Source organism: Nanorana parkeri, unplaced genomic scaffold (genome assembly GCF_000935625.1).
Source record: "Nanorana parkeri isolate BGI_ZX_2015 unplaced genomic scaffold, ASM93562v1 scaffold744, whole genome shotgun sequence".
NCBI classification, from domain to species: Eukaryota; Metazoa; Chordata; class Amphibia; order Anura; family Dicroglossidae; genus Nanorana; species Nanorana parkeri.
The window spans coordinates 367,596-391,747 of NW_017307012.1; the positions used below are offsets into that span (position 1 = coordinate 367,596).

The 24,152-nt window shown below is 42.4% G+C and overlaps 1 protein-coding gene across 1 annotated transcript in view; it reads left to right on the top strand.

Moving 5' to 3' along the window:
• The first annotated feature begins 617 nt into the window (after positions 1–617).
• EML6 (echinoderm microtubule associated protein like 6) overlaps positions 618–24,152 on the top strand; it is a 123,597-nt gene continuing 100,062 nt past the window's right edge. Inside the window, exons 1-3 of the mRNA XM_018564317.1 lie at positions 618–922; positions 20,186–20,345; positions 23,367–23,465. Coding sequence (XP_018419819.1) covers positions 726–922; positions 20,186–20,345; positions 23,367–23,465 — 456 coding nt within the window. The 5' untranslated portion in view covers positions 618–725. The remainder of the gene's footprint in view (positions 923–20,185; positions 20,346–23,366; positions 23,466–24,152) is intronic.

Here is a 24,152-nt window from a genome sequence, read left to right on the forward strand (position 1 = left end):
AGATTACTGGCCATGCCTGTCACAGCCGCATCCCTCATCTCCCCCAATAATGATCATTAATGCCGCGGCTCATTAGTTTATCCTTTCTTTAGGATTACCTTTCTCTATTATCTCTCCAGGGAGCGCTCGATGTGATTTATCGACCTCTTTACCGCTCCTGCTGTCCATAGATGTCATATTTTTTTTCTGTAGCGTATTTATACATTTAGCCCAGCCTCTTCCATCTCCGCTCTGCATGCTGAGTGGCGTGATTTATTCTGTGGATGGGCAGAAGACGCTGCAATGAAGCTGCTGCTCCCTGCTGGACTTTGCCTGGCTGATCACTAGGGACGTGCATTAGAAAGTCCTTCTCCCCCATCAAGAAGAAATCAGCCCCCATGCTCATCCTTTGCATCCCACCTGTTTGTGATAGCAATAAAACTTAGAAAGTGCGGAGCCTGTTGGTGGCACTTGGGTGGCATGCGATGCATTTTGCAATGAAGACATTCATGGAGGCACTGTCATCCTTCCTGCTGGGGAGATCTGGCATCAGCCTGGACAGGGGATTATGGTGGCACTAGATAGCTGCATTAGCTGTGCGCTGTGTAGGGAAATCTGGTCCTGACAGCAAGAGGCTTCCCTGGTGGAGGAGGAGCTGCCCGCAGGAGAGGACACCCTGCCAGGAGGAGAATCTTGTGCCACCCTTCATCTCCGATCCCCCGCTTCCACCGTGTCCTTGTTGGATCATGGCGGACAGGACAGCTCCTGGATGCCAGCTGCGCCTGGAGTGGGTCTATGGGTACAGGGGGCACCAGTGCCGCAACAACCTGTACTACACGGCCGGCAAGGAGGTGGTCTACTTCGTGGCTGGGGTAGGGGTGGTCTACAACACCCGGGAGCACAGCCAGAAATTCTTCCTAGGCCACAACGATGACATTATCAGGTAAGGAGAAGCATGCAACAATTATCATTGAGAGGGATGAGGACCGACATGGGACACATGTCTGTTTACTGCATACATTGGGTGCATGGCTGGGCAGCTGCCGGTCTGGTTGACATCAGTGGTCCACAGTCAGTGGCTTGGGTGCCACATGTGACTCTAAGCTGTCCCTGATGTGCTTGTACGCTAGCTCTGGTATGGGTGTGAGCTATCTCTGATATGGCTTTAGCTAGCTCTGATGTGGCTTTAGCTAGTTCTGATGTGGCTTTAGCTAGCTCTGATGTGGCTTTAGCTAGCTCTAATGTGGCTGTAGACTAGCTCTGGTGTGGCTGTTGACTATCTCTAATGTGGCTTAAGCTAGTTCTAACATGGCTGTAGACTAGCTCTGGTGTGACTGTGAACTATCTCTGATGTGGCTTTGCCTAGCTCTGATGTGTCTGTACACTATCTCTGATGTGGTTTTAGCTACTTCTGGTGTGACTGTAGACTATAGATTTGGTGTGGCTGTAGACTAGCTATGATGTGGCAGTAGACTATCCCCGTTGTGGCTTTAGCTAGTTCTAATTTGACTGTAGACTAGCTCTGATGTGCCTTTAGCTTGTTCTGATGTGGCTGTTGACTATCTCTGATGTGGCTTTTGCTAGCCCTGATGTGACTGTAGGCTAGGTGGGATAAACCTCTAGACTAGCCCTTATGTGGCTTTAGCTAGCTCTGATGTGGCTACTGACTACCTCTGATGTGGCTTTAGCTAGCTCTATGTGGGTTGAAGAAGCCTTTCAAATAGGTTGAGAAACTTGAATTCAATTTGCAGTGGGTTCTCCAACAAGAATAATTTGAGGTATGAGAATTGACAGGGAGCCACATGTCTGTGTACAGTTGCCAGCATAATTGACATAGGATATAGCCAGGCAGTGGCTTGTGTACAGTGTTTGGCTCTAAGCTGTCTCCATATCATGGTATTGACTGTCTCCTATGTGGCCTGAAGCAGTCTTTCACATCAGTTCATTTCTATATAAAAATATTTAGAGATACTCTAATTCAATTTGCTAAGGGTTCTGCAACAACAATAATGAAAGGTATGAGAATTTACAGCTGTCAGCCTAATTGACATCAGTGGCCCCTTGGCAGTGATTTGTGTACCACACAAGGGTCTAAGCCAGTGGTGGCGAACCTTGGCACTCCAGCTGTTTTGGAACTACAAGTCCCATGAGGCATTGCAAGGCTCTGACAGCCACAGACATAACTCCCAGAGGCAGATGCATGTTGGGATTTGTAGTTTTGGCACAGCTGGAGTGCCAAGGTTTGCCACCACTGGCTAAGCTATCTCTGATGTGACTGAAGCCTGTATTTGATGTGGCTTTAAGAAGCCCTTCATATAAATTCATCATCACTATGTAGAAAGGTTGAGAAACTCAATTTCAAGTTGCAGATGATTCTGCAACAATAATAATTAGATGCATGAGAACTTACAGGGGTCACATGTCTGTTTATGCATGCGTTGGGCTAATGCAGGGCTGGACAAATCCCAGGAGCCAGGTAGCCAATACACCATTAAAATTACAGACAGCACCTAACTTTTGAGATTTCCTCTAATTGTTGTCATTGGAGCTGTTTCCTAAAAATAATCCTGCTGGTTTATGGATTGGACTGACTGGCTGCTGAATTCCATATTAATCTGTCCAGCCCTGGGCTAATGGGTGTGCAGCCGACACCCCAATTTATTTCAGTGGTCCCCAGGTACTGGCTTGTGAGGCACATTTGCTTCTAAGTTATCTCTAATGTATCTTCAGCATCAGTACATGTTGAGGAACTTGGAGGGTTTTTGCCAAACCCAACTTTATTCAGTTACATAGTAACATTGCCACACCAGAGATATGGCATAGAGACCCATCTGTGCCCTGGATGATGATTGCCCGCATATATATCATGGGTACCACCAAATGTTTGACTTGTTTTTTTAATCAAATTGTTCATCTCTCTACCTTCGCAGGAATATGCTTTGTTTTTGCAACAATAAGGTTTCAATTTTACTAGCAGTTGTAACTTTGTTTTGCAAGATACTGGGCGTTCCCAAAAAAAGAAAAGCTACATAAATATAGTAAATTGGTGTATTTATGTGATAGCTTTGCTACTATTAGTTGAATATTGGTAAATATTAGATTACAGTGTAAGCATTTTTATTATTTTGTACAGTTTCTATGTCTTTGCTCCAGCTCCAATGGGCTATTTTCAAGAGGAACTTTACCCATATCTTTAATATAACAACAAAGACACCCTTAGAAATGTTTAGTAATGACATTCTACAAACAGATACTTATAGATAATTGCTGCTTTTTATTCTTTGCATATCTTATTTCTCTTTTCTTCCCCAGTCTTCTGACAGTGGCCATTGTAACTAAGGGCAGATTTCTAGATCTCCTTTTGCTTCCTGGATTACTGGCACATGTGACTAGGACATGTGACCATGCACATCATCTCAGGGGAGGAAAATGCCTTTGCCTGAGATGTCGCGAGATTACAGATAAGATTTGCCAACAATGCTCTGCTGATGTAACCTTCCCAAACATGACATTCTATCTATTTTTTGCAATTGCAGCAGGCAACAGGGGGTAGGTAAACCTGCAGATCAACCGCCTGGTTTTACCACCTCCTTGCCACCCATGTGAACCAGGCCTAATAGCTACGTCTACTACAATGTATCACATGATCCCCGTGGCCCATTCAGGGATCATTTATTATACGTACATTGTCCCAAGCAGGGCCAGTGGAAGCAAATATAAATGTTTAATGCCGGAATTCATCTTTAAGCACAAAGCATGTTGGTTGATAGGAATAGAAGCGTCGTCGTGTGGTGTGGGAGAGGTGAGCACTGGAGAGTTATCAGGCAGTTACCTCAGGAATTCCCTCAGGACATTGCTTGGAAACTTGTCTACAGACATTACATGGAAACTGGCAGTAAATGACCAGGTCTGATGGTTATGGAATGAAGGGAGTGTTGTGTTTACATCTCTTTGTCTTTCTTCAGATGGTTTCTATGTTATAAAGGAGAGGCAATGAAAGGTCAGATTTATCTACAAATATGGGGCTGCAGGTACTCTTGAAGTGAATGTCCATTGATCCTCCCATTGTTACCCGTTTAGTTATATGAAGTGGCTGTTTCTGGTCTAATGACTGCTGCACATTTCTCCATATCGGTCCCTCGGGGTATGCTACAGGTGATTACAGTGAATACATTATCTATTTAACGGATGAGGCTTCTTGATAATTTAAGCATATATTCCTATACCTTGGATACATTAGCTAAGTTTCACTTGCTGCTCATGCACAACACATTTGTTTTTATCTAATGTGACAGTTTTTTAGTAAAATTTGGAGTGTGTGGTACAATAAAGCGATAGACAAGCACAGATAGAGGTGTATCTAGCCATAACAGCCCAGGCATCTGAGTAAGACTGTCCGCTACCTAACATACGTTCATCTTGGCTACATGAGTTATACAAGCAGCCGAGACATTTGGGGAATGCTTAAGATACATCTGTAGTAGGACATTTTACAAGGCTGCTTTGAAAGCTATTTGTACAATGTTCATATTTCCTTCTGAATGATTTGTTTTGTGACAGATTATTTTGGGCAATCACTAATGGCATTGATCCTCATAACCTAGAGAAAATGATTGTGGAAATGTTGCCTACAACTCCCAATCAGATTCTGACATTTATTATATTATTTTTAAAATGGGTCTAATTTTTTCCGCATTGTGTTCAGCTCATATGTGATTAATCATGTATACACCTCTGCTTTGTTAAATACATATGCTGAAAACTGTTCATGTATATCAAGCATAGGCTGAAAAATAGAGTTGGCTTGACTATATTACTTGGAAGAAGGGAAACAAGCCATTCATGTGGATACAGATCATGTGTTTGTATTCATGAAAGTCTTTTTCCTTCTCTCTACTGTAGGGGATAGCAATTTTATGTATTTATTTGTATCCCATAAGTCTGTAGAAATCATTGTGCATGGCACCTCTCTAGGTGGACTTCTGGCTCACCACCACGGGCCGCAGGTGTGGCTTAAGCTTTTGTCTTCATCGATCGTGCGTCCAGGGATAGTGATTGATTCCTAGCCACATGTAATTGTATCACATGATATGCGGCATGCCAGCGTTCTTGCCATTTTCAGATGCCACCACTGTCACCCAATCATTAACTTGAATGAATGACAGCTGCCACTTGTAAATGGAAGATTTGGAATTCCCGTTGAAGTAATTTAAAAGTTCCTGATGCAGGAATCCCTAAATGCATCTACATTGTAGGTGCAAATGCAGCCTTAAAGGAGAACTATGGGGTCAGGGCTTTTCCTCATAGTTCTCCTTAGGGTAACGGGAGGACACAAACTAGCGTCCTCCCGTTACCCTAAGCTCAGTATACCGCGAGCTACAGCTTGCGGTATACTGAGACGCCGGAGCGGATCCCGACATCGATGTCGAGATCTGCCCAGCTGCGTGAGTGACAGCTGGCTCTGCCTATCTAGAGGCAGAGCCAGCTTTACCCGCCCCCTCCCCCATCCGTTCCGCCAGTCAGCGCTGGCGGATCGGAGCGGGGAGGGGGGAATCCAGCCCCTCCCCTGTCACGGCAGAGAGCCGTGACAGGATCGAGAGGTGAGCGAACGCCGGTATATGTTCGCTCACCTCCCGATCTACTGAGCCGACCTGTGACAGTCTCATTGTCACAGGTCGGCTAGAACTATGAGGTGAGTGAAAAGCACTCACCTCATAGTTCTCCTTTAAAAGATTCTTCCAACATTATATTTAGCCTTATACTCTGTATCATTGTTACTCTACTCTTTTCTCCTAATTTCCTTTATGATTCTGTATCCAGTTGGGCAGTGCTGTGCATTAAAAGCCTTTAAATTTCCCTTGATTCACTGTGACTGCAGTAAGGTTCAGTAGGCCTAACCTACAGTGACAGCCAGGTTAATGGGACCTCTTGCATCTGAGACGTTACTCATAAGGGGTCCCGTGTGTAGTGGTTGAAAAAAACAGTAACATGACCAAATTATGAGGGACCAGAAGGACACTTCAAAAGGAGAAAGAATGAAAAGTAGTACATTTAACTTAACTAATTGCTAAGAAATATATTGTAGATCTGAAAATATTAACTCGGGTTTTAAAGAGACTTTGTCAAGGAAAAAAACAAAAACAAAATAAAAACTGTTGCAGATATAAAGAGCAGGAACCTATTAGTACCTGTACACCTCTGCAGTAGCCTCCAAAAGGCAGTAATGGTTGGATTGTGAACTGTTTTAACTGTCAAGGGTTCGACACCTCCAGGTAGTGTCTGAGCTGAACTACCCCCCCATATTCCTATTACCCTATGACCAATAACAATGAGGCAGGAAGGGACAAGCATACTTTAGCACTGGGCCTTCGTTTGTGAGAATGGCCTGACATTTCGGATGCTGCTTTATGGTCAAACATTTGTGGATGCCTGACCATCACACGTAAAAGCTTATTGTAAAGGCCATTCCAAAAGCATAGGCACTAATATAGAGTTGCCACCTCTCACCCCCCAGCCCATCCTCCCCTTGGCTGAAAGAGCCTCTATTTTTCTTGCAAGGCCATCTACAAGATTTTAAAGTGTGCCCGTGGGTATTTTTGGCCATGCAGCCAACTTGCTTTTGTGAGGTCCGGTTTAAACACCTGGCTTGAAATTGGCATTCCATTTCAGTCCAGAAGTAGGGTTGAGATCTGGGCTCTGTGCAGGCCACTCAAATTCCTCCACACCAAGCTCATCAAACTATGTCTTTATGGACCTGGCTTTGTGCAAGTAATTGGAGGGATGTCCACATAAGTTTGGTCATGTAGTATATGTGCTGATACTACTAGGTGTCTGCACATGATAACTGCAGCAGTTTCTTTTGCCCCTGAAAGATTCTCTTTTACGCTTAACTGCCATTCTTTGCAGCGCAAACCATGCAATGGCTGGTCTTACTCCCAAATGCTTAGGTGTTTGGTCATGTGATTGCTTCTAAAGCAGGAAATCAGATTGGCTTGTTCTCCCTTTTAGCAGTCATATGTCCATGTGTCAAGGCATCTGTGTAAATCCAGAGCAACAGTTGTTGCAGCACTGTTACGTATTTGCTGGTCTACAGTTATTCTTGATCACTTTCAGGAGGTAAAGTGGACAGGCTGGAGAAGGGGGGATATGTCCTTTACAACTGATCCATTTTAACACACAACTTCTTTCCATATCATCTATGAAAAACCAATGAATAAAAGAAGAAATATGTCACCAGCACATCAATGGTTGAATGTCCAAAGCATGGTCTCTTTTATTAACATAGACTTATCTTGTCCATGGGACCGCGCAGGGCCCCTTCATCGGGCATAGCACGTTTTGGACATTCAACCATTGGTGTGCTGGTGACATATTTTTTCTGTTCTGAGTACGACGGCGCCATCCGCAGTCACTTCACCACCCACCCCATGGGACATACCGGTCAGGAGAGTGGTGGGACAACCGTTTGCACTTGGACAGAGCAATGAATAAGGCACGGCAACCCCTATCAATAAATCACAATGCATGTTTTACTGATACAGCCTCAGTAAACGAAAGATGTGTTTGTGTCTTAAAGCTTAAAAGCATGCTTTCATAGCCCAAAACTGTATGTGTATTGTTCCCTTTCATGTTGTAGTCCTTTGTACAATTCATTACACATGCAAATAAAATATGGTTGAATATCTCATACCAAGAGTGAACAAAATTACCAATTAAATGTATTTATTTGCTTTTACAGTGTCCTTACCCCTATTACGCCTATGTAGGCACCCAATATTACTAGTTGAGCTGAACCATGTCTGGCCAATAAAGAGTTAGCACTAATCTGAGCTAACACTTGCCCTTTATATAATGTAACATTTATTAAGGCTCACCAGGGTATTCCAGTAATTGGTGGTGTAATGAAGCTTAGTGGTGGCGGTGCAGTGCTGTCTAGTCTGGAGGCCCAGTGTGAGTCCAGCATATTCCTCTGTGTATTGCTACACTAAGTCACTTTAATGTGTGCCGCCTGACCTTTTATCCAAGTGACTTTCTTTCTTTCTTTGTCACAATGGCAGCACTTACCCAGGCGTGCCTGCTCCTCTTAATAGCATTAAATACAGTGAACAACATATAATATACAACGCAAGCACTGATTATAAACAATTCTCAGCAGACGCAGAGAGCTTTTTTCTTAATGCTGCCACTCTGGTACCTGTTTATTTGCGCTGGACCTGTTTCCATGAATCATTCTCTTTAATGTTGCATCATTCAGTCATTGGATTTCAATGAAGCCTGTATTTACTTACACAGTTGATCTGGTTGTATGAAGACCATAAATAAAGCTCATTGTGTCAAATAATGTTGCAAAAAATAAGGTGGACTCCTTTATCTAAAACTCCCCATGATCAAGCCGTTTAACATTGTCTTTATAGGCTTTAGGTGGCCCCGTCAGCAGCAGATATAGACCAACAGACATTGGTAGTCTAGGCAGGCCAACTGCCCATTTATTTTTAGGGTCTATGGGAAGAGTACAATAAGACCTCCATGCAGACTTATTGGTTCCCTTCAAACGACCACATCTTTTGTCCTAACAAATTATATTCAAGTAAATAACTACTTTAGTATTTGATAGCGTGAGGAAGGACTAAAAGCTCTGCCAGGTTATTACTGCTATCAGCTGCCCATAGACTAATATTGGGCTTCCGAAAAGATCCACCTGAAAAACTGACAGGTGAACCTGACCAGAAATCCCATGTGAAAGGGTTCCTACATGTAGCCAGGGCAGCCATCAGGGGGGTACAGCCGATACTCATGTAAGGGGCCCGGGCAGCGTGGGGGGCCCACCTAAAGTCGTGTGAGGGGCCCCAACATTTCTGATGGCTGCCCTGCATGTAGCTGTTGGTCCTGGTCTGTGTATTGTACTTCTATTTATAGCTATATCACTGCTAATCTTCTGTGTCCTATCAATTATTGTTAAAATATAAACAAACACTGATACATTGTATCCAGTTGCAGGTGCCAGGACAACTAATTACAAAGTATCTTTTGTTTGACATGAGAGGCTGAAGAAACACACACAAAAAAACCTTTTCCTTTATCTATTTAACCCCTTTTTAACGTCTGTTACCCCTTGTTACATTGTTCTTCCTAGGGCATTTTTGCAGGGTTCTTCTCCTTGTCAGCCACCCAATGTCTACAGAGCTTTCTCCCTCCTGCTGTTTCCCTAATTGTGGTCCCTGGGCTCACCTGGCTCCTCTGTGAGTCCAGTACCAGGTTAGGGTGTTTCAGCATGGAGAGCTGTGGGAGAGCGGTGAACTCTCAGTTGGCCGAAGCTGAAAGAAAAAATAATTCCAGGCAATCGGGAAATGAGGCATGATGTCATTGTACTCAATCAGAGTAAACAAAGAAACAGCGAGATCTGATTTCTAGAGATAAAGTGAATTTGTACACAGTATTCACAGCTGCTATTTAGGGATTGCTACCGAGCTGTGAATTTGGAGAATTTGCAATAAAGAGTATACACCGGCCTCTATATACTGGTACTGTTAGAAGGGCTAGTAGAAGGGACTGTAAGGGTCAGTTTAAATGGTAATATGTAAGACAAAAATGATATATAAATAGTAAGAAATTTAAATGTAAACATATATAAACATAAAAAGAAAATGAAGTAAAAGTAACCCTAAATCATAATAGTTTAAAATGACCCTCCTCTGCATATAGTCTGCATTATCTTTAAATCCCAGCTGATTCAGAGAAAGATAGCTAATCTTTAAAGTCATTTGTCAGTTTAATGTAACAGGAAAATAAATCCTCCTTGACCCCTAAATAAAGCTGGCCATACACCGATGCATTTTCTATAGACTTATTTTCTATCAGCCTATGGTCAGATGGAAAAAGTGCAACAGATTCCTCCATCTACGCTACATTGTGCAGATGGAGGAATCTCCCACTGCATGGGCCAAGCTTCAGTATCTTGCTAGTCAGCCCCACTGGCTCTCAAAATACCTAAACAATGCCTGCTTCCAATCAGATTGTTCAGGTATTTGGAGAGCCAGCGGGGCCGACTAGCAAGATACTGAAGCTTGGCCCATGCAGTGGGAGATTCCTCCATCTGCACAATGTAGCGTAGATGGAGGAATCTGTTGCACTTTTTCCATCTGACCATAGAAAATCTGCAGATAATCTATAGGTGTATGGCCAGCTTATGGATCCATTAGTCATTATGTCTAATACAGTGTATTAGAAGTCAGGACACCAATGGACATTCCACCGCTGGAGCAGAGGAGAGAGGCTGTGGGGACCAGTCTAGAAACCAAACAAAAAGATACCTTGCCGCACTCCTTACCCGAAAAACCCAAAGTTGAATGAGGGGAGGTGGGTGCTTGTAGTGACATGCGTATGGCGCCACCATGAATAAATGTTACCAGCACACAACCAGTATTGCAGTCCAAAGAGTTCATTTATTTGAACGTCATGTCACCAAAACTAGCGCTTTCGGGGCCACGCAGGGTCCCCTTCATCAGGCTTAGCAATGACGAAGCTCAGCAGTCTAGAAGCCAGACGGGACCCAGGTTCGGGTGAATATATCTTTTTTTATTTTACACCCTAGACCAAAATGAGCACTTAACCCTTGGAATGCAGGGGTAGCCCCACTGCAAGGGTTAGATTTTATTCTACATTAAGTTCTTCTTTAAGAGCCCAAGCACACTAATGTATTAAGGAGCGTACAACGTAAATGCGTGTATTTAATTTAACCCTTGCAGTGCGGGAGGGCCCCCCTGCAAGGGTTATGTTTTATTCTGCCCAGAGTTCTTCTTTAAAATCACACTCCTTCTATGTTGGCTATAGACTTTTGGACCAACCCTTGCTCAATTGCCTAAGCAAATATTGAACTTTCTGGGTTCCAGCCACATGCTGGGAGGTGGTCTGGCATTGTAAAGGTAAATGGCATTGTAGGGTGCCTGGTACACTTCTCCGGCATTATTTTGCATGAAACCAAATAATTTTGTGAATAATTCTGGTAAATATGTATGCATCTGCAATGGCCACTTATTATATTGTCAGTGACTTTTCAAAAAATCACAATCTTATAGAATACAGTACCTGTAGTTTATTGTGTATACAGGGGCCGTCCATTATTGTATGTCATAGCTAAAGGTGCCCATACACCTTACGATTATCGTACGATAATCGTATGCGATCGACTTTTCGTACGACAATCGTAACGTGTGAATGTAGTGCCCGACCGATAGTACTGTACAATCGTACGACTTTTGACGGTCAAGCATGTTTGAAAGCTTTGGTGGATCGTACGATGTTCGCATGGTTGGTGGCGTTTCCGTCCGTCAAAAGTCGTACGATTAACGCTGCGCATGCGCAAACTAAAATAATTGCGGTCAATTACCGCAAGTCGTCCAGGTGTTTTTTTTAAACTACCGCTGATTAAACCTTGCGATAATCGGGGCAGGATGGGGCCGTCGTATGAAAATCGTACGACGGTTCGATCATCGGACGAAAAGTTTCGTCCGATAATCGTAAGGTGTATGGGCACCTTAAATATTCTGAATCAGAAAAGAAAACCTAGTCCAGTGATGTGGAAGGAGCTTCCTGTATCATTCAGAACAAATTGTAGTGATATAATGGCTGCTTATAATTATTGGAAGGGAAGGGATTTTTTTGGGGGAAAGCTGTAGGTGTCAACTTGATTGCAGTTTAAATTTTCCTTTAAGAAATAATATATATGAGCCTTTCAAGTGGTGTGATGACAAATTGTGGCTACAGTAATACACGTACAATTTCCCCAGCACTGAACCACTGTTTTCTAGAGCTACAATTCTGACTCTCACTGTGCTTAATTATACAGATACCATGATTTTTTAATGGTTTGCCAAATCTCATAAAATGCTGTTACACCTTACTCGATGTGCTGCTTTTGTGTTTTGAGCTTTAGGTAATCTCTGTTTATAGTCTGTAATTGCCTTTTCAGGCAACGTTGCCTGTAAAACATAAATCCTGGAGTGTCCTATTAAACACCTGGAGTGATCGGAGCTCAAATCAAGCCAAATTTGCTTTATGCACTTCAGGACAAAGGAGCCGATTTAAAGCGTATGTATAGGCAAAACTTTTTTGTAAGTTTAGGATGAGAAGGGGTAAAAACCCTTTCGGTTTATTATTTGCTGTCTGTGTATCATATGGGTAGTTTGCCTACACTTCCTGTTCCAGAGATGCAACAGAATGTTAGAGAAAATCTCCCAAAGTGAAAGCAATTCCCCTCATATAGAGTTGTGTTGTCCGTAAAACAGGTGCCCCCTTTGGAAGATTTTCTCTCACTTCCTGTTCCAGAGATGCAACAGAACGTTAGAGGAAATCAACCAAAGCGAAGGCAATTCCCATCATAGAGTGTTGTGTTGTCCGTAAAACAAATGTCCCCTTTGGAAGATTTTCTCTCACTTCTTGTTCTGGGGACAACTCACTTTCTTTTTAAAGGTGCCCATACACTGGTCAAATTTTGGTTGGTTTTTAATATACCGGCCAAAATTCGCAGTGTGCGGGACTGTCGGCTCCGTTTCAGCCGGCATTCCTCGATCAGCTGACTGGAAAATTTTCAAATTTGCCTAAAAGTATGTAATCTGCTGTGCAAAGAGTGATAATCTCTTTTGTCCAATAATACACAAACTGCCCAGCGCTATAATTAAATAAATAGATAAAATACTAACCAGTAGTTATGCTACTTTTGTGAATCAACCCCCTCCGCATGCGCAGTATAAGCACTTTGCTGAGAGGAATGTCGATGGGCGGTCACACATTCCACTGCTGTGAAAGTGGGCTGGATTACGTTGAAATGTGTGACCGGTGACATCGTCCCACATTCCACTGTAGTCACAACATTTGATAGAACACTGGCTCACCCGTCTGTCAGCTCTGACCTGCTCTGCCCGCTGACGTCTCTGATCAGTGCGGTCTCTGCACTTCCCATTGAGGCAGAACGCAGATTGGCAGGCTTCAATACAGACTAGTCGGTTGCTAGCCCTGGAGTGCAGTGCTGGTTTTTATACCCAACCCAGAGAGTCAGGTGATGGAGGTGAGCAGAAAAAAATAAAATGCGTTAGATGATTTTCTTTTCATGGGTATGCCCAGAGAACGTCTTTGAATTTTCTTCCACCAACATGATCGCTCCATCGGAGCTGTACTGTGATGCTCAGATATTTTGCTGTCCCAGAGGTCATAAACAACCAGCCCGCCAATAGGGTTACTGCGCTTATTGCATTATTGCCTTATTAAATACACTTGTTAGTCCTGTATTTTATCCATGTCAGCCTCAATAAAATTGCAGGATGGCAGATTAGTGTATACATGAGCATTTAGTAGACATGTCAGGCAGAACTGTTAGCAAGGAACATAATTGAAGCTAATTACTCCAGCTTCTACATATTTGATTTATATGACATTTTATGTTTTTTTCCAACTAGAGCGATGGGTGAGATGAATAATTGAGAAAACTAGGCAATCTGTTTTACCGGAACAGTACCACTAATGCACAGAAGGGATCCGTGGTTAAAAATAGAAGCCAGTGATTTCATCTGACACAGTGTTCATAAATTTAGCGTGGCAAACTTCTTGCCGCTCGACTCTTTCACATCGAAGGCAGGAAAAAAAATCCCGTTTGCCTGCCATTGTTTGCTTTCTCTTTGTGCAGGTGCTTCTCCATTGTATCCCTGACAGTCACAATCATTATGGGAGTCTATTAGCTCTCTCTGCAGCTGTTGTCTTGGCAGTATAAAAACACAGCTTGCGCCACCTGGACTAAGACAGGATACAAACAGCAACATTGAGTAAGAGTGAGCAATTAGAAAATATTAAAGACAATCTCTTTAGAACCCGCTCCCCTCCCCCCATGATGCTAAACTGTAACATGCTCCCCCGCCACCCCTTTCATGTATAGGAGATACCTGGTATTGATGGGTATAGGAGTTTTCCTTTGGTCTCCCAGTTCTCAGACCTGAGTGGTCAATCGCCAGGTCCAAACACTGTCACATGGGGAAGGGGGAGGGGGTCAATAACCTGGGTAAGCTCTGACACTGACCCACATAGAGCTTACATAGGGTTAAGACCAGGTGTATCCAATCCGGTTGAAAGAGTGGGCCAAATGAAAGTGGACCTTTACACCCCTTCACTAAAAATCACATCAGCATTCAGCTCTGCATGCTGATACGAAATCATCTTACATTTATTAGTTAAACAAACATATTTTTATTATACTTACAATTTCTTTTTTTTCTACTTCCTGGTCTACTTGGGCACAAATGATGTAATTGGGGCCCAGGCAATGCATCCTGGCAAGGTTACATCAGCAGAGCATTGCTGTAATATCTCAGCTGTAATCTCGCGAGATCTTAGGGAAAGGCATTTTCCTCCCCTGAGATGATGTGCATGGTCACAAGTCCTAGCCACATGTGCCAGAGTTCCACGAAGTAAAGGGAGATGGATTAATCTGCCCTTAGTAAAAATGGGCACTGTGAGAAGAATTGGAAAAAGTATGCAAAAAAATACAAAGCCAGCAATTATCTAGAAGTATGTGTTTGTAGATTGTCATTACTAAACATTTGTAAAGGTGACTTTGTTGTTATTTTGAAGATATGGGTAAAGGTCCTCTTTAAGAGGACTAAGGCCCCTTTCACACAGCGTTGTGACCAGGTCTTCCTGTCAGTTTATTAGGTGGACCTGATCAGAAGCTCCGTGTATGCAGGGTACATGCAGTACGAATTTCTTCTGGTTCCTGAGGAATCAGACCAAAATTGCACAGTGGCTGCCGCTGTTGGCACCCTTCTGCCCGGCATTGCTCAATCAGCTGATTGAAGGAGCAAGTTAGAAAACACGTGCAGACCCAACTTTAGTCTATGCGAAGTTTGACAAGATCTGTGAATGGAGAAATTACAAGTCCCATTAGCCACTGCACCAGAGAGACTTAAAATTCTCAATGGCATACAATTGCAGTGATGTCACCGGACTAATGCTTTGACACTTCTTCCTGTCCATGTAATTGAATGTCTGTACCTTGGGCATTCAATAGGAGGAATTTCCCTTAAATCTGTCACACTTGTTTTCATTTTTAGCTGTCAAATTGTCTGCAAAATCAGCCACGGCTTCCCCTCAAATCTTGGATCAGATACATGAGATGGACTCTATGGGGGGAATTTATCAAACCTGGAGCAGACAGAATTTGGAGCAGTTGTCCATAGTTACTAATCGGGTTCAATCTTCAGTTTGTTCAGTTAATCTTTCAAAAAAGGAGAAGCTGATTGGCTGTCACAGGCACCTGCTCCAGATACTGTCTGCTCCAGTTTTGATAATTTGCCCTCTATATGTTAGCTGGAGAGGGTGTTTTCCTGGGAAAGAAACACCAACAAAGCTTTTGTGCTCACTTTGTCTTCTTGGACCTACTATAGGAGCACCAATGTTATGAAGTCATCTTCTGATATCTCTCTGTTCTTTGGAGCTGTATCATATTCTCTTGACTGGTGCGATCCCCCGGTTCTTCTTGTCCTTCCCTCCTATAACCCCTTTTTTCTCTCTCTGTCCTCTCTATTTTTTTCGTCTTTCCTTAAATGTGACTTGCTATCTGTTCAGCCTTAGGCCTCTTTCACACTGCTAAGAGCCGGCCCGTACAGATCCTTGCGGTGTGCACGGGAAGGACAGGTGATGCGTGTGATTGTACGCAGCAGCCTGTTCTTCTCTATAGCAGTACGCCGTCGTACGCTCACCCAAACTGCACATCCGTGCGGGTGTCTGTGCTCGGACGCAGAGAGGATCCATCCTGTCTACGTACAAGTACGGACACCCACACCCGCATGGATGTGCAGTTCGGGTGAGTGTAGGGCCGTGTAGGGCCTTCTGCTATAGAGAAGAACAGGCTGCTGCGTACAATCACACGCATCACCTGTCCTTCCCGGGAGCAGCCCGATACGGCCGTGCACGCCGCACGGATCTGTACGGGCGAGCTCATAGCAGTGTGAATGAGGCCTTACTGCTCTTTCTTTCTCATTACCTTTTACTTCTTTATGGCCGGGAGGTGTCTGCTTGACAAGACTTTTATAATTGATCTTGGATCAAAGCTCTTATTTGATGGCCGAATGTGACATTTTTCTCATTATGCATGTATATGTTAAAATGGAATGCTTGCATCTAAATGTTTCTCCAAATTTATCATGATCTGAGAATGTATTTCTCATACATAATGTTTTTGAATGGGTAATATATCATATGCGTAGGTGACGCCTGTATGTTGTATAATCCCTATTGTCACGTTCTATTGTCTAAAATAAATAAAAAGAGTTTAAACATAAAAAATCAGCCTTTTTATGACTTAACTAGAAATTATTTTCCTGAGTCAGTATTTGCCTGTATAGATGACACTCAGGGCACAAGAGCCGTAAGAAAGCTCATTGCCAGCTGAAGATCGGTTGTGAGAAGCTTCTCAGCACTTGAAAAATTCCTTCCAATATCAATTGTACCCATTCCACCTGGTCATACATCACCATAATCAATGCTTAAAGTGGAGACCAATGGGCTCAGATATGGACAGCTTGGGATGTGTAGCAGTATTTCCCAGTTACTCAGGTACTCTGCCTTCTGGCATTCTGTACATCAATTCAGAGCGCACACAAAAGTAGTATTTTTAGTCGTGGTCGATTACGGGCGTCAAGAGCTTATCGTATGTATAATTCATTTCCTTCAATACAGCTGATGCTTGAAATATTTCCACAGAATTGCCCTAGATTCTTTGTTTGCCTTTACAACAAGCATGATTCTGACATCCTAAATTAAGGTCTAGACATATGATATCTCTGATTAATTAGAGAGCCAGAAAACTAACTGCATTCTGCTATTTTAATTATGAGAAGTCATAAAGACAAGTTCAGGGAATTCCTCAGCAATTAATTAATGCTTTCGCTAGGGGAGAATACCAAACGCTATTTGGCTACTCACATCAGCTATTCCCAGAAATAGTCTTTCTACTTGACTGGCAAATGATGCCAGGGGGCTTCTTGAGAAATGCCCCCCTTGTATCTTGCAGTGCAAATGACCAGCCCAATCCTTGCTTGATGTTTAGTCCTGTCTGCACCTCAGGACAAGGCTGGAAATAGAGTGTGTTCTACGGCTCTTCTTTGAAGGCATAAAGGGAGGAGAGAAATGTAAAAAGTACATCAAATAATTTTTGTTGGATACACATTTTCTGACATCTCACACGATGCCTTTAAAATATGGTGAATGAAAGAAATATTATACTATACTATCATATATCACAAATTAGGCCTGAAAGTTGCACAAACAAATCCATCTAAACCCAATGACTAAAATCGCATATGTTAGTGTAATTTCAAATGTTTTTAATCTTTTAAAATGTAAAACATTAGTTCTAATAATCCTTGGCCATTCTATATCTGTAAAAAATAAATCATGGCGACTGAAGTAGCTGTATTTTTCTTGAAGACGTTTTGATGATTCTCTGACTAGCTTTCTTAATTCAGAATTGAGAAAGCTAGTCGGATGATCAGGAAAATGTTTTCAAGAAAAATACAGTAAGTCCAGTTGCCTTGATTTATGTCTACAATATAGACACTAATTATTTTATAGTCCAACATAAGAACCGGAAGGGCTATTCAGACTCTTTGAGATAACACAGGAAGTGTGCACAGGACACACACTCTTTTGCATAGAGTGGAGAGGGATTAAAACACCTGTCAGGTTTTTGTTGCTGTCTGTGTCCCCATTATGGTGATTTCCCCTCTGTATTTGCACTGGTGACCATTATCACTGAAAGTAAAAGAAAATCCAGAATTTTGGGTTGTTTTTAGAACAGGAATAAATGGGAAATCGTCCAATGGGGACCCTGCTGACCACCAGGGTTGTCCCTCGCTTTGGAGGAATTTCCTCTCATTTCCTGTTGTGGCTATTGAACAGGAAGTGAAGGAAAATCTTCTCAGTGGGACACAGATGGAAAAAAAAGCTGACAGGGGTTATAACCCTTCTTTATTAAAGGGATAAAGTGAGTTTAACATTAGCAGTACTTTCTTTGTCTCAGGTTAGAGTTCTTGTTTAAGCTGTAACAACCTTTAGAGTTTTGAGTTACTGAAAAACACGTGATTTCACATGAAATTAATGTGCATCGCTATCTAGCTAAAGTTTTGATTTCGTATGCAGCAGTTGCTATGCTCTTCTTATTTGTGATTGGTTAAAGCTGAATCACCGCTCATCCTCCCTCCGTATAACCGTTATCCTTTACTGAATAAATCTTTGATATTGAGCGGATAACACACACCTTTGTGTCTTAGGTGATTCTCCTATCCCGAGCTCGAGAGTGTACCGATTCAGTAGAAGAGAAGTAAAAAGTCTGCGGCAGATTTGACCCCGGGGCATCACAAAGTAACCCATCATTTATCCAAAAATAAAAAAAACCCTTTTGGCTTCAGTTCTACTTTAACAGACCAAAATGTAGCAAATAACAGCATTTGATTGTCAGGGATTACATACTTTAGAACATGTTAGTTTATTTGTGGATTCATATTTTCGTGGCGCAATAAGCTGAAAATAACAGTCACGTGGAGGTCAAAAATGGTCGCCGTGACAAATGGCACATGTATTGGTGAATTAAGTCTAATATGTGCCATTAACCGAACACCTTTCACTTCTTCGTGTCTTCGGCTTTTTTCACAGCTATGTTCATGTAAGAAGTGTGATGATGTTCTTGATGCCTGAAAACAGGATTTGTAGTTTGTGCGAAATATCCAGAAATAATTCCTCGCTGTTCCCAGCGCTGATTACTCGTCCTCCTAATTCTCACAGTCAGTGTTTTCCTGTTCAGCTGTGAGATTCCCCCAGCGCCTAGCTCCCACTTTCACCTTGATATGACTGCACACATAGACCTCAATCAGTCAGTTTCTATCTATGAATAATAATCATGTCATCGCTGCAGCAGCCATTCATCGGCTGGAAATAGAAGTGCACTGCTAGATTGGTAATCAGCAGACTTCTGTTTTCTGTAGGTCCTGATTGCTTGCTGAATGTTTTAAAGGGTCAGTCTGCCCACTAGTGATATTGGGACTGAGTAGACCCCTTGCGTCCTTTCGGACACCCCAACAGTGAGATCTACCTGCCATCATTCCTTGACTCCGATCATGTACACTTCATCTTTTGTATCCTTCATAATATAAAACAAGTAGATAAATCCTATAGGGAGAGTGTCACTCCCTTCTAGAGGTCATAGCAGGTATGCAAAATCGGGAAATAAAGCACAGAGATCTCACCTTAAAGGGTACCTATGGTCAAAATTTTTATATCAACATGTATTTCTGTATTGAATTGCCATAAGTTCTATCCCAGTCCTAATAACCATATCGATCTAGATGTCCGTACACTTACTTATCGAAGATGGCCATAGAATTTACATCCTCAATGCAGTGACACAATTTCACTCAGCTCTGTGAATATGCCCTTCCTGGTGTCAAACCTTTTGTCGCTCAATGGTAAGTGCAACAAAACGCTCAAGACAAGGAATCCCATTCATTTCTATGGCCCCTTTTCACAACTGTTGCTGGAAAAAATACTTAAAGTCATATTAAAGCTTTGTTTGTTTGTTTTTTTTATAAATAGGAAGCCCATACTCGTAAAAATCTTTTGCTGTTTTTCATTAAAATGTTCAGTTCCTTGTTCTCTAGTGGGTCCCTGCATAGCTCTTCCTCCCGCCCCTGCACGTGTGCTGCCATCAGCTGGGCGGCTGCTATAAAGGCACCCATGCGTGTGTGTTCCCAGCCATGCCAGCAAGTGGCTGTGTGCATCAATAGACACACACAGCCCTGTGGCAGGCCATGCCCCTCCTCTGCCCAATAGTCACCCTTCCTTCTGTAGGGTGGCTACTTTTGTTCCCCATGGTCCCTGCATGTGTTGTAAAGTAGACACCTCTCCAAGCTCACTCCCGTGATGGACTACAATCTCAATCCAAATTAGTAGACTAAACATGAGACTGTAGTCCATCATGGGAGTGAGTTTGGAGCAATGGCTACTTTACACACAGGGATCATGCAAAAATAAAGTCTAGTTTTGTTTAGAGTTAAGATACTTGAATGTATTTTTAAGATTAAACTCCTGAGTTTGGTGTCACTTAAAATGTCCATTTATGGGTTTGTAATATTTGACATTTTATTATTCTGTGTTTTTGTCTCTGCAGCCTTGCATTACATCCAGACAGAACTCTTGTCGCAACAGGACAGGTTGGGAAGGATCCGTACATCTGTATATGGGATTCCTACACAGTACAAACTATCTCTATCCTGAAAGATGTGCACACGCACGGAGTGGCTGGCCTGGCATTTGATTCAGATGGACAGGTTTGTCTTTTCTATATTTGTACCCCCAGTTTCTGAATGCAGGAGCTTGTGGAAAAACCCGGCATCATAGCTGTGTGCCTCCATCCCTGTTCCCTGTGCACTATTTGCCACTTAAAGAGAACCTGTCATCAACTTAAGAAAGTGCAGGAAAGGGATCGGCCATTGGTGATGAGGCCATTGGTGTGTGCTGTGAAAGAAGCCGTGCAAAGTGCTAATTTCATTGCATCGCAGTTTACCTTTTGCTTTTTTTTTGCTCAAACCTTTCTGAAATATTGCAAAGTGACATTTTATTAAGTTCTATTCACCTCAGTGCGTTGCAATACCGCATGCAGTATTTTTTTTCAGCACACACACCACCGCCACATAATGGTGTGAACTGACTTGATAGAAAATAACAGATTGCCTTGTCTATGCTTTAGAACTGTTTTGGCTAAGTTTCCCCAGGGCAGTCCAACACAACTGGTGTGAAGGGCCCTTAAAACACAAAACAATCAAGTATTTTAAATGCTTTCTTGCAATGTTTTTTCTTTCCATCAATAATTTTTTACTCCCTTGCAATGCGCCTTTGAACTTGCTAGAAAATCAATATTTCAGGAAGAGTCAATCCCCTAATAGCCCCCTCCCTCCTTGCACATATAGCCCTCTCCGAGGGTGTGTCTAATTACTCTCTGTGCTGGTCTAGCTCCTCCATCCCTCCCTCACCTCTTTTCATAATGTTTTGTGTAGATGCCGGAGGAGGAACAAAGGGGAATACTATGGCAGTGTCTCCTGAGTGACAGAGTCTGCTGGGGCAGCTGACATCACATCCAACACCCAGAATCAGTCTTAGGGCTTTTGGATATCTACTACAGATAAATAACATGCATAAAATACAATAAATGCACATATATTCTTATGGGAGGATTGGTGTTGAAATGAATGGTCTGGTGACAGGGTCTATTTAAATGAATGCTGCAATACCGCAACTGGCCATCAGGCGGCATGAATTATTCAACTTGCCAGCACTGATTTTGTGTATAAGGCTTCCATTTGTCGACTTGTATTAAAAAGTACTTCATCTGGCATCCAGATCATTTTATTTTTGATGCAGTTTATCTCCCAAGTCCCATACATCTTTATTAAAAAAACAGACCCAAAGGACAAGCTACAGTCAATTGTGTATATGTCAATTATTATTATTATTTTCATTATATAGTATTTATATAGCGCCAACAGTTTGCGCAGGAAGACATTACAGTTACAATACAAGTCAAGACAAGATGGTTAGGAGGGCCTATTACATTTGTCTCTCCATGCTTAGGGCCCAGTATAGTTGTTGTCTCTGGATGGACAGTCAACAACTACTTTATATTTGTAATCAGCATTGGAGTTAACCCTAAAAGGCCCAAAGACAGGCATTTGTGGTTTTGTTTGGTTATATTTTGAGGGGAAATTAAGCATTTTTTAGTTTAATAGTACCAGGAGTAGATCTGAGAATATTGAACTTTCAAAAGTATATTGAGCTTAGATGTTATTTCATTACATTGTTGGTGTTTTGTGCATACTAATGCTGGATATACAGTCGTTTGATATAATGATCATTTCCATTAAAATATTATATCCTTCAGAACTCCGGGGCACTAAGCAATCCTCTCAGTCGATTAATAATCATTATTATTGATAAGGGGGGTCCATCCTGGCAGAAAATCCAATCAAATCTGACTAACAAGATCTTTTGCTTGTTCTTATAAACAATGGATTTTGAGGGCCTATTCACACCTGTGCTTTGTGACAAACAATGCATGCTAAAAACGCCCACCTGCCCGTATGTGGCTGCCGTCCGGCCGTTTATGTACAATGGCCGGATGGCAACCAGTTAATGTGCATTGCTGCAGTCCATTGCAACACACCCGCTCTATATGTGGGGTGTTGCAATGCCATTCATTGTGAAGCACATTGTACAGTAGAGTCCAACCCACACCTCAATGCACCACAACACGTATAGCGTGCATTGTGGTTTCGCTGTTTTGTTAAAAAGGGTCATGCATGCTTTTTTTCATCCATTGTGGTGCCATGGCAGCCCATTCATAATGATTGAGCTGCCTTAATGCAATGCGTGTTAAAGCGTGTACGTTAATGCAACACAATAGATTGCCTAAAGTGGATGTAAATTGTTTTCAAAGCAGAACTCTGGGCAGAATTGTCCTTCCACTTTCCCAGGTGCAATTGGGAAAATAGAATTACCCGCTCCAATCTGACCCCCTTTACCCCCCTTGCTATACTTACCTTTGGGCGAACGCTCCTTCCCCTACACTGGTGCAGGTGTACTATCCGTAACCCTTACTGTAGCACAGCCCTGTACTCTGAATTTTGAATTTCACTCCCAAATGGCGAGCACTCATTGGTGGACTAGTGAGAAGTGCTTCTGACCACGCTGACCAATGAGAAGCACTTCTGGTTAAAAAGCAATTCATCACGTTCTATACTCAGTGTATAGAGGTAAGGATGTTGAGGAACATCCCAAAGCTGTAGTGTAGGAGGAGACACGCTTCAGTTACTGGAGAAGCAGGCAGCCGGCTCAGTGGTTTGGTTGAGTTTTTGTTTTTTTATTAGAACCTAGACAAACACCCCTCTGTAAGGATTAAGATAAATTCTGCCCGGAGTTCTTCTTTTAAAAAACATTTACCTCCAAAACCGATCCTATCCAGCGTTGCACTTCTCCCTCGCCAGCACTTCCATCTTCATCCCGATCTTCTTGATGGTTTCGAGTCTTCAGCGGCTTGATTGGCTTGGCCCTGATGACATAACTCCCACACATGTGCATGGGAGTTCATCTTGGTATGCCAGATCTGAGCACTGAGCACAATTTTTTTTTTTTACCTTACTTTTAGTGTGAATGGATCCTCAAGATCATTTGAATCTATGATCAATTGATTACCGTTATGTGTATGATCAGCATAAGCATCCACTCAAATGATTGTATACATTGATGTGTTCCCAGGGGAAGCTAACTGGACTTTCTTTTTCTTTCGGTTGGTATAGCGCCTCGCCTCTGTTGGACTGGATGCCAAAAATACTGTTTGCATTTGGGATTGGCAGAAAGGCAAGATTCTAGCTACAGCAACGGGCCATTCAGACAGGGTACTAAGAGCTGCCTACACCCTATGTTGTAATTGTATGTTGTGTGTGTGATGTTATGTTTGTGTGTTACTGTGGTGACATCCTGAGAATAAGTGTTCAGTTAAGAGGCGGCAAGGTAAAAAGAGCTAGAGGACAGACACTTATCCCACATTTTTACTGTGAATATACAGTGGTACGTCGGCTCACAAACGCTTTTGTTCACGAACAGGAAGTTCGGCAAAATTTTACTTCCAACTCCAAATCTGGTGACGAACACGACCGTGGCCATCTTCCACGCTCTGACACGTGGTCATGGTTTCCTCTAGTCGAGATTGCAGTCACAGACAGACCTGTGCACACTTGCTGTGAAGCTATTTTGTGTGCTTTTTAGCACATACAGTACTGTACAGTATTATTCAATCCAACATGGCTCCAAAGAAAGTGCAGAGCAAGAATGGTGGTAAAAAGAAAGCGCAGAGCAGTAATGAATTTACATATGTTTCGGAACGGATTAACGTTATTTACATTGAACCTTATGGGGAAATTTGATTTGGTTTGCGACCAATTCGGTTTGCGACCAGAATCGTGGAATGAATTAAGTTTGTGAACCCTGGTACCACTGTATATACATTCACATGGTTCTTTTAACTTTTTCTTATAGAGTCTTTCATTTGAAGATGTACTTGATGCCAAAAATTATGATAAATG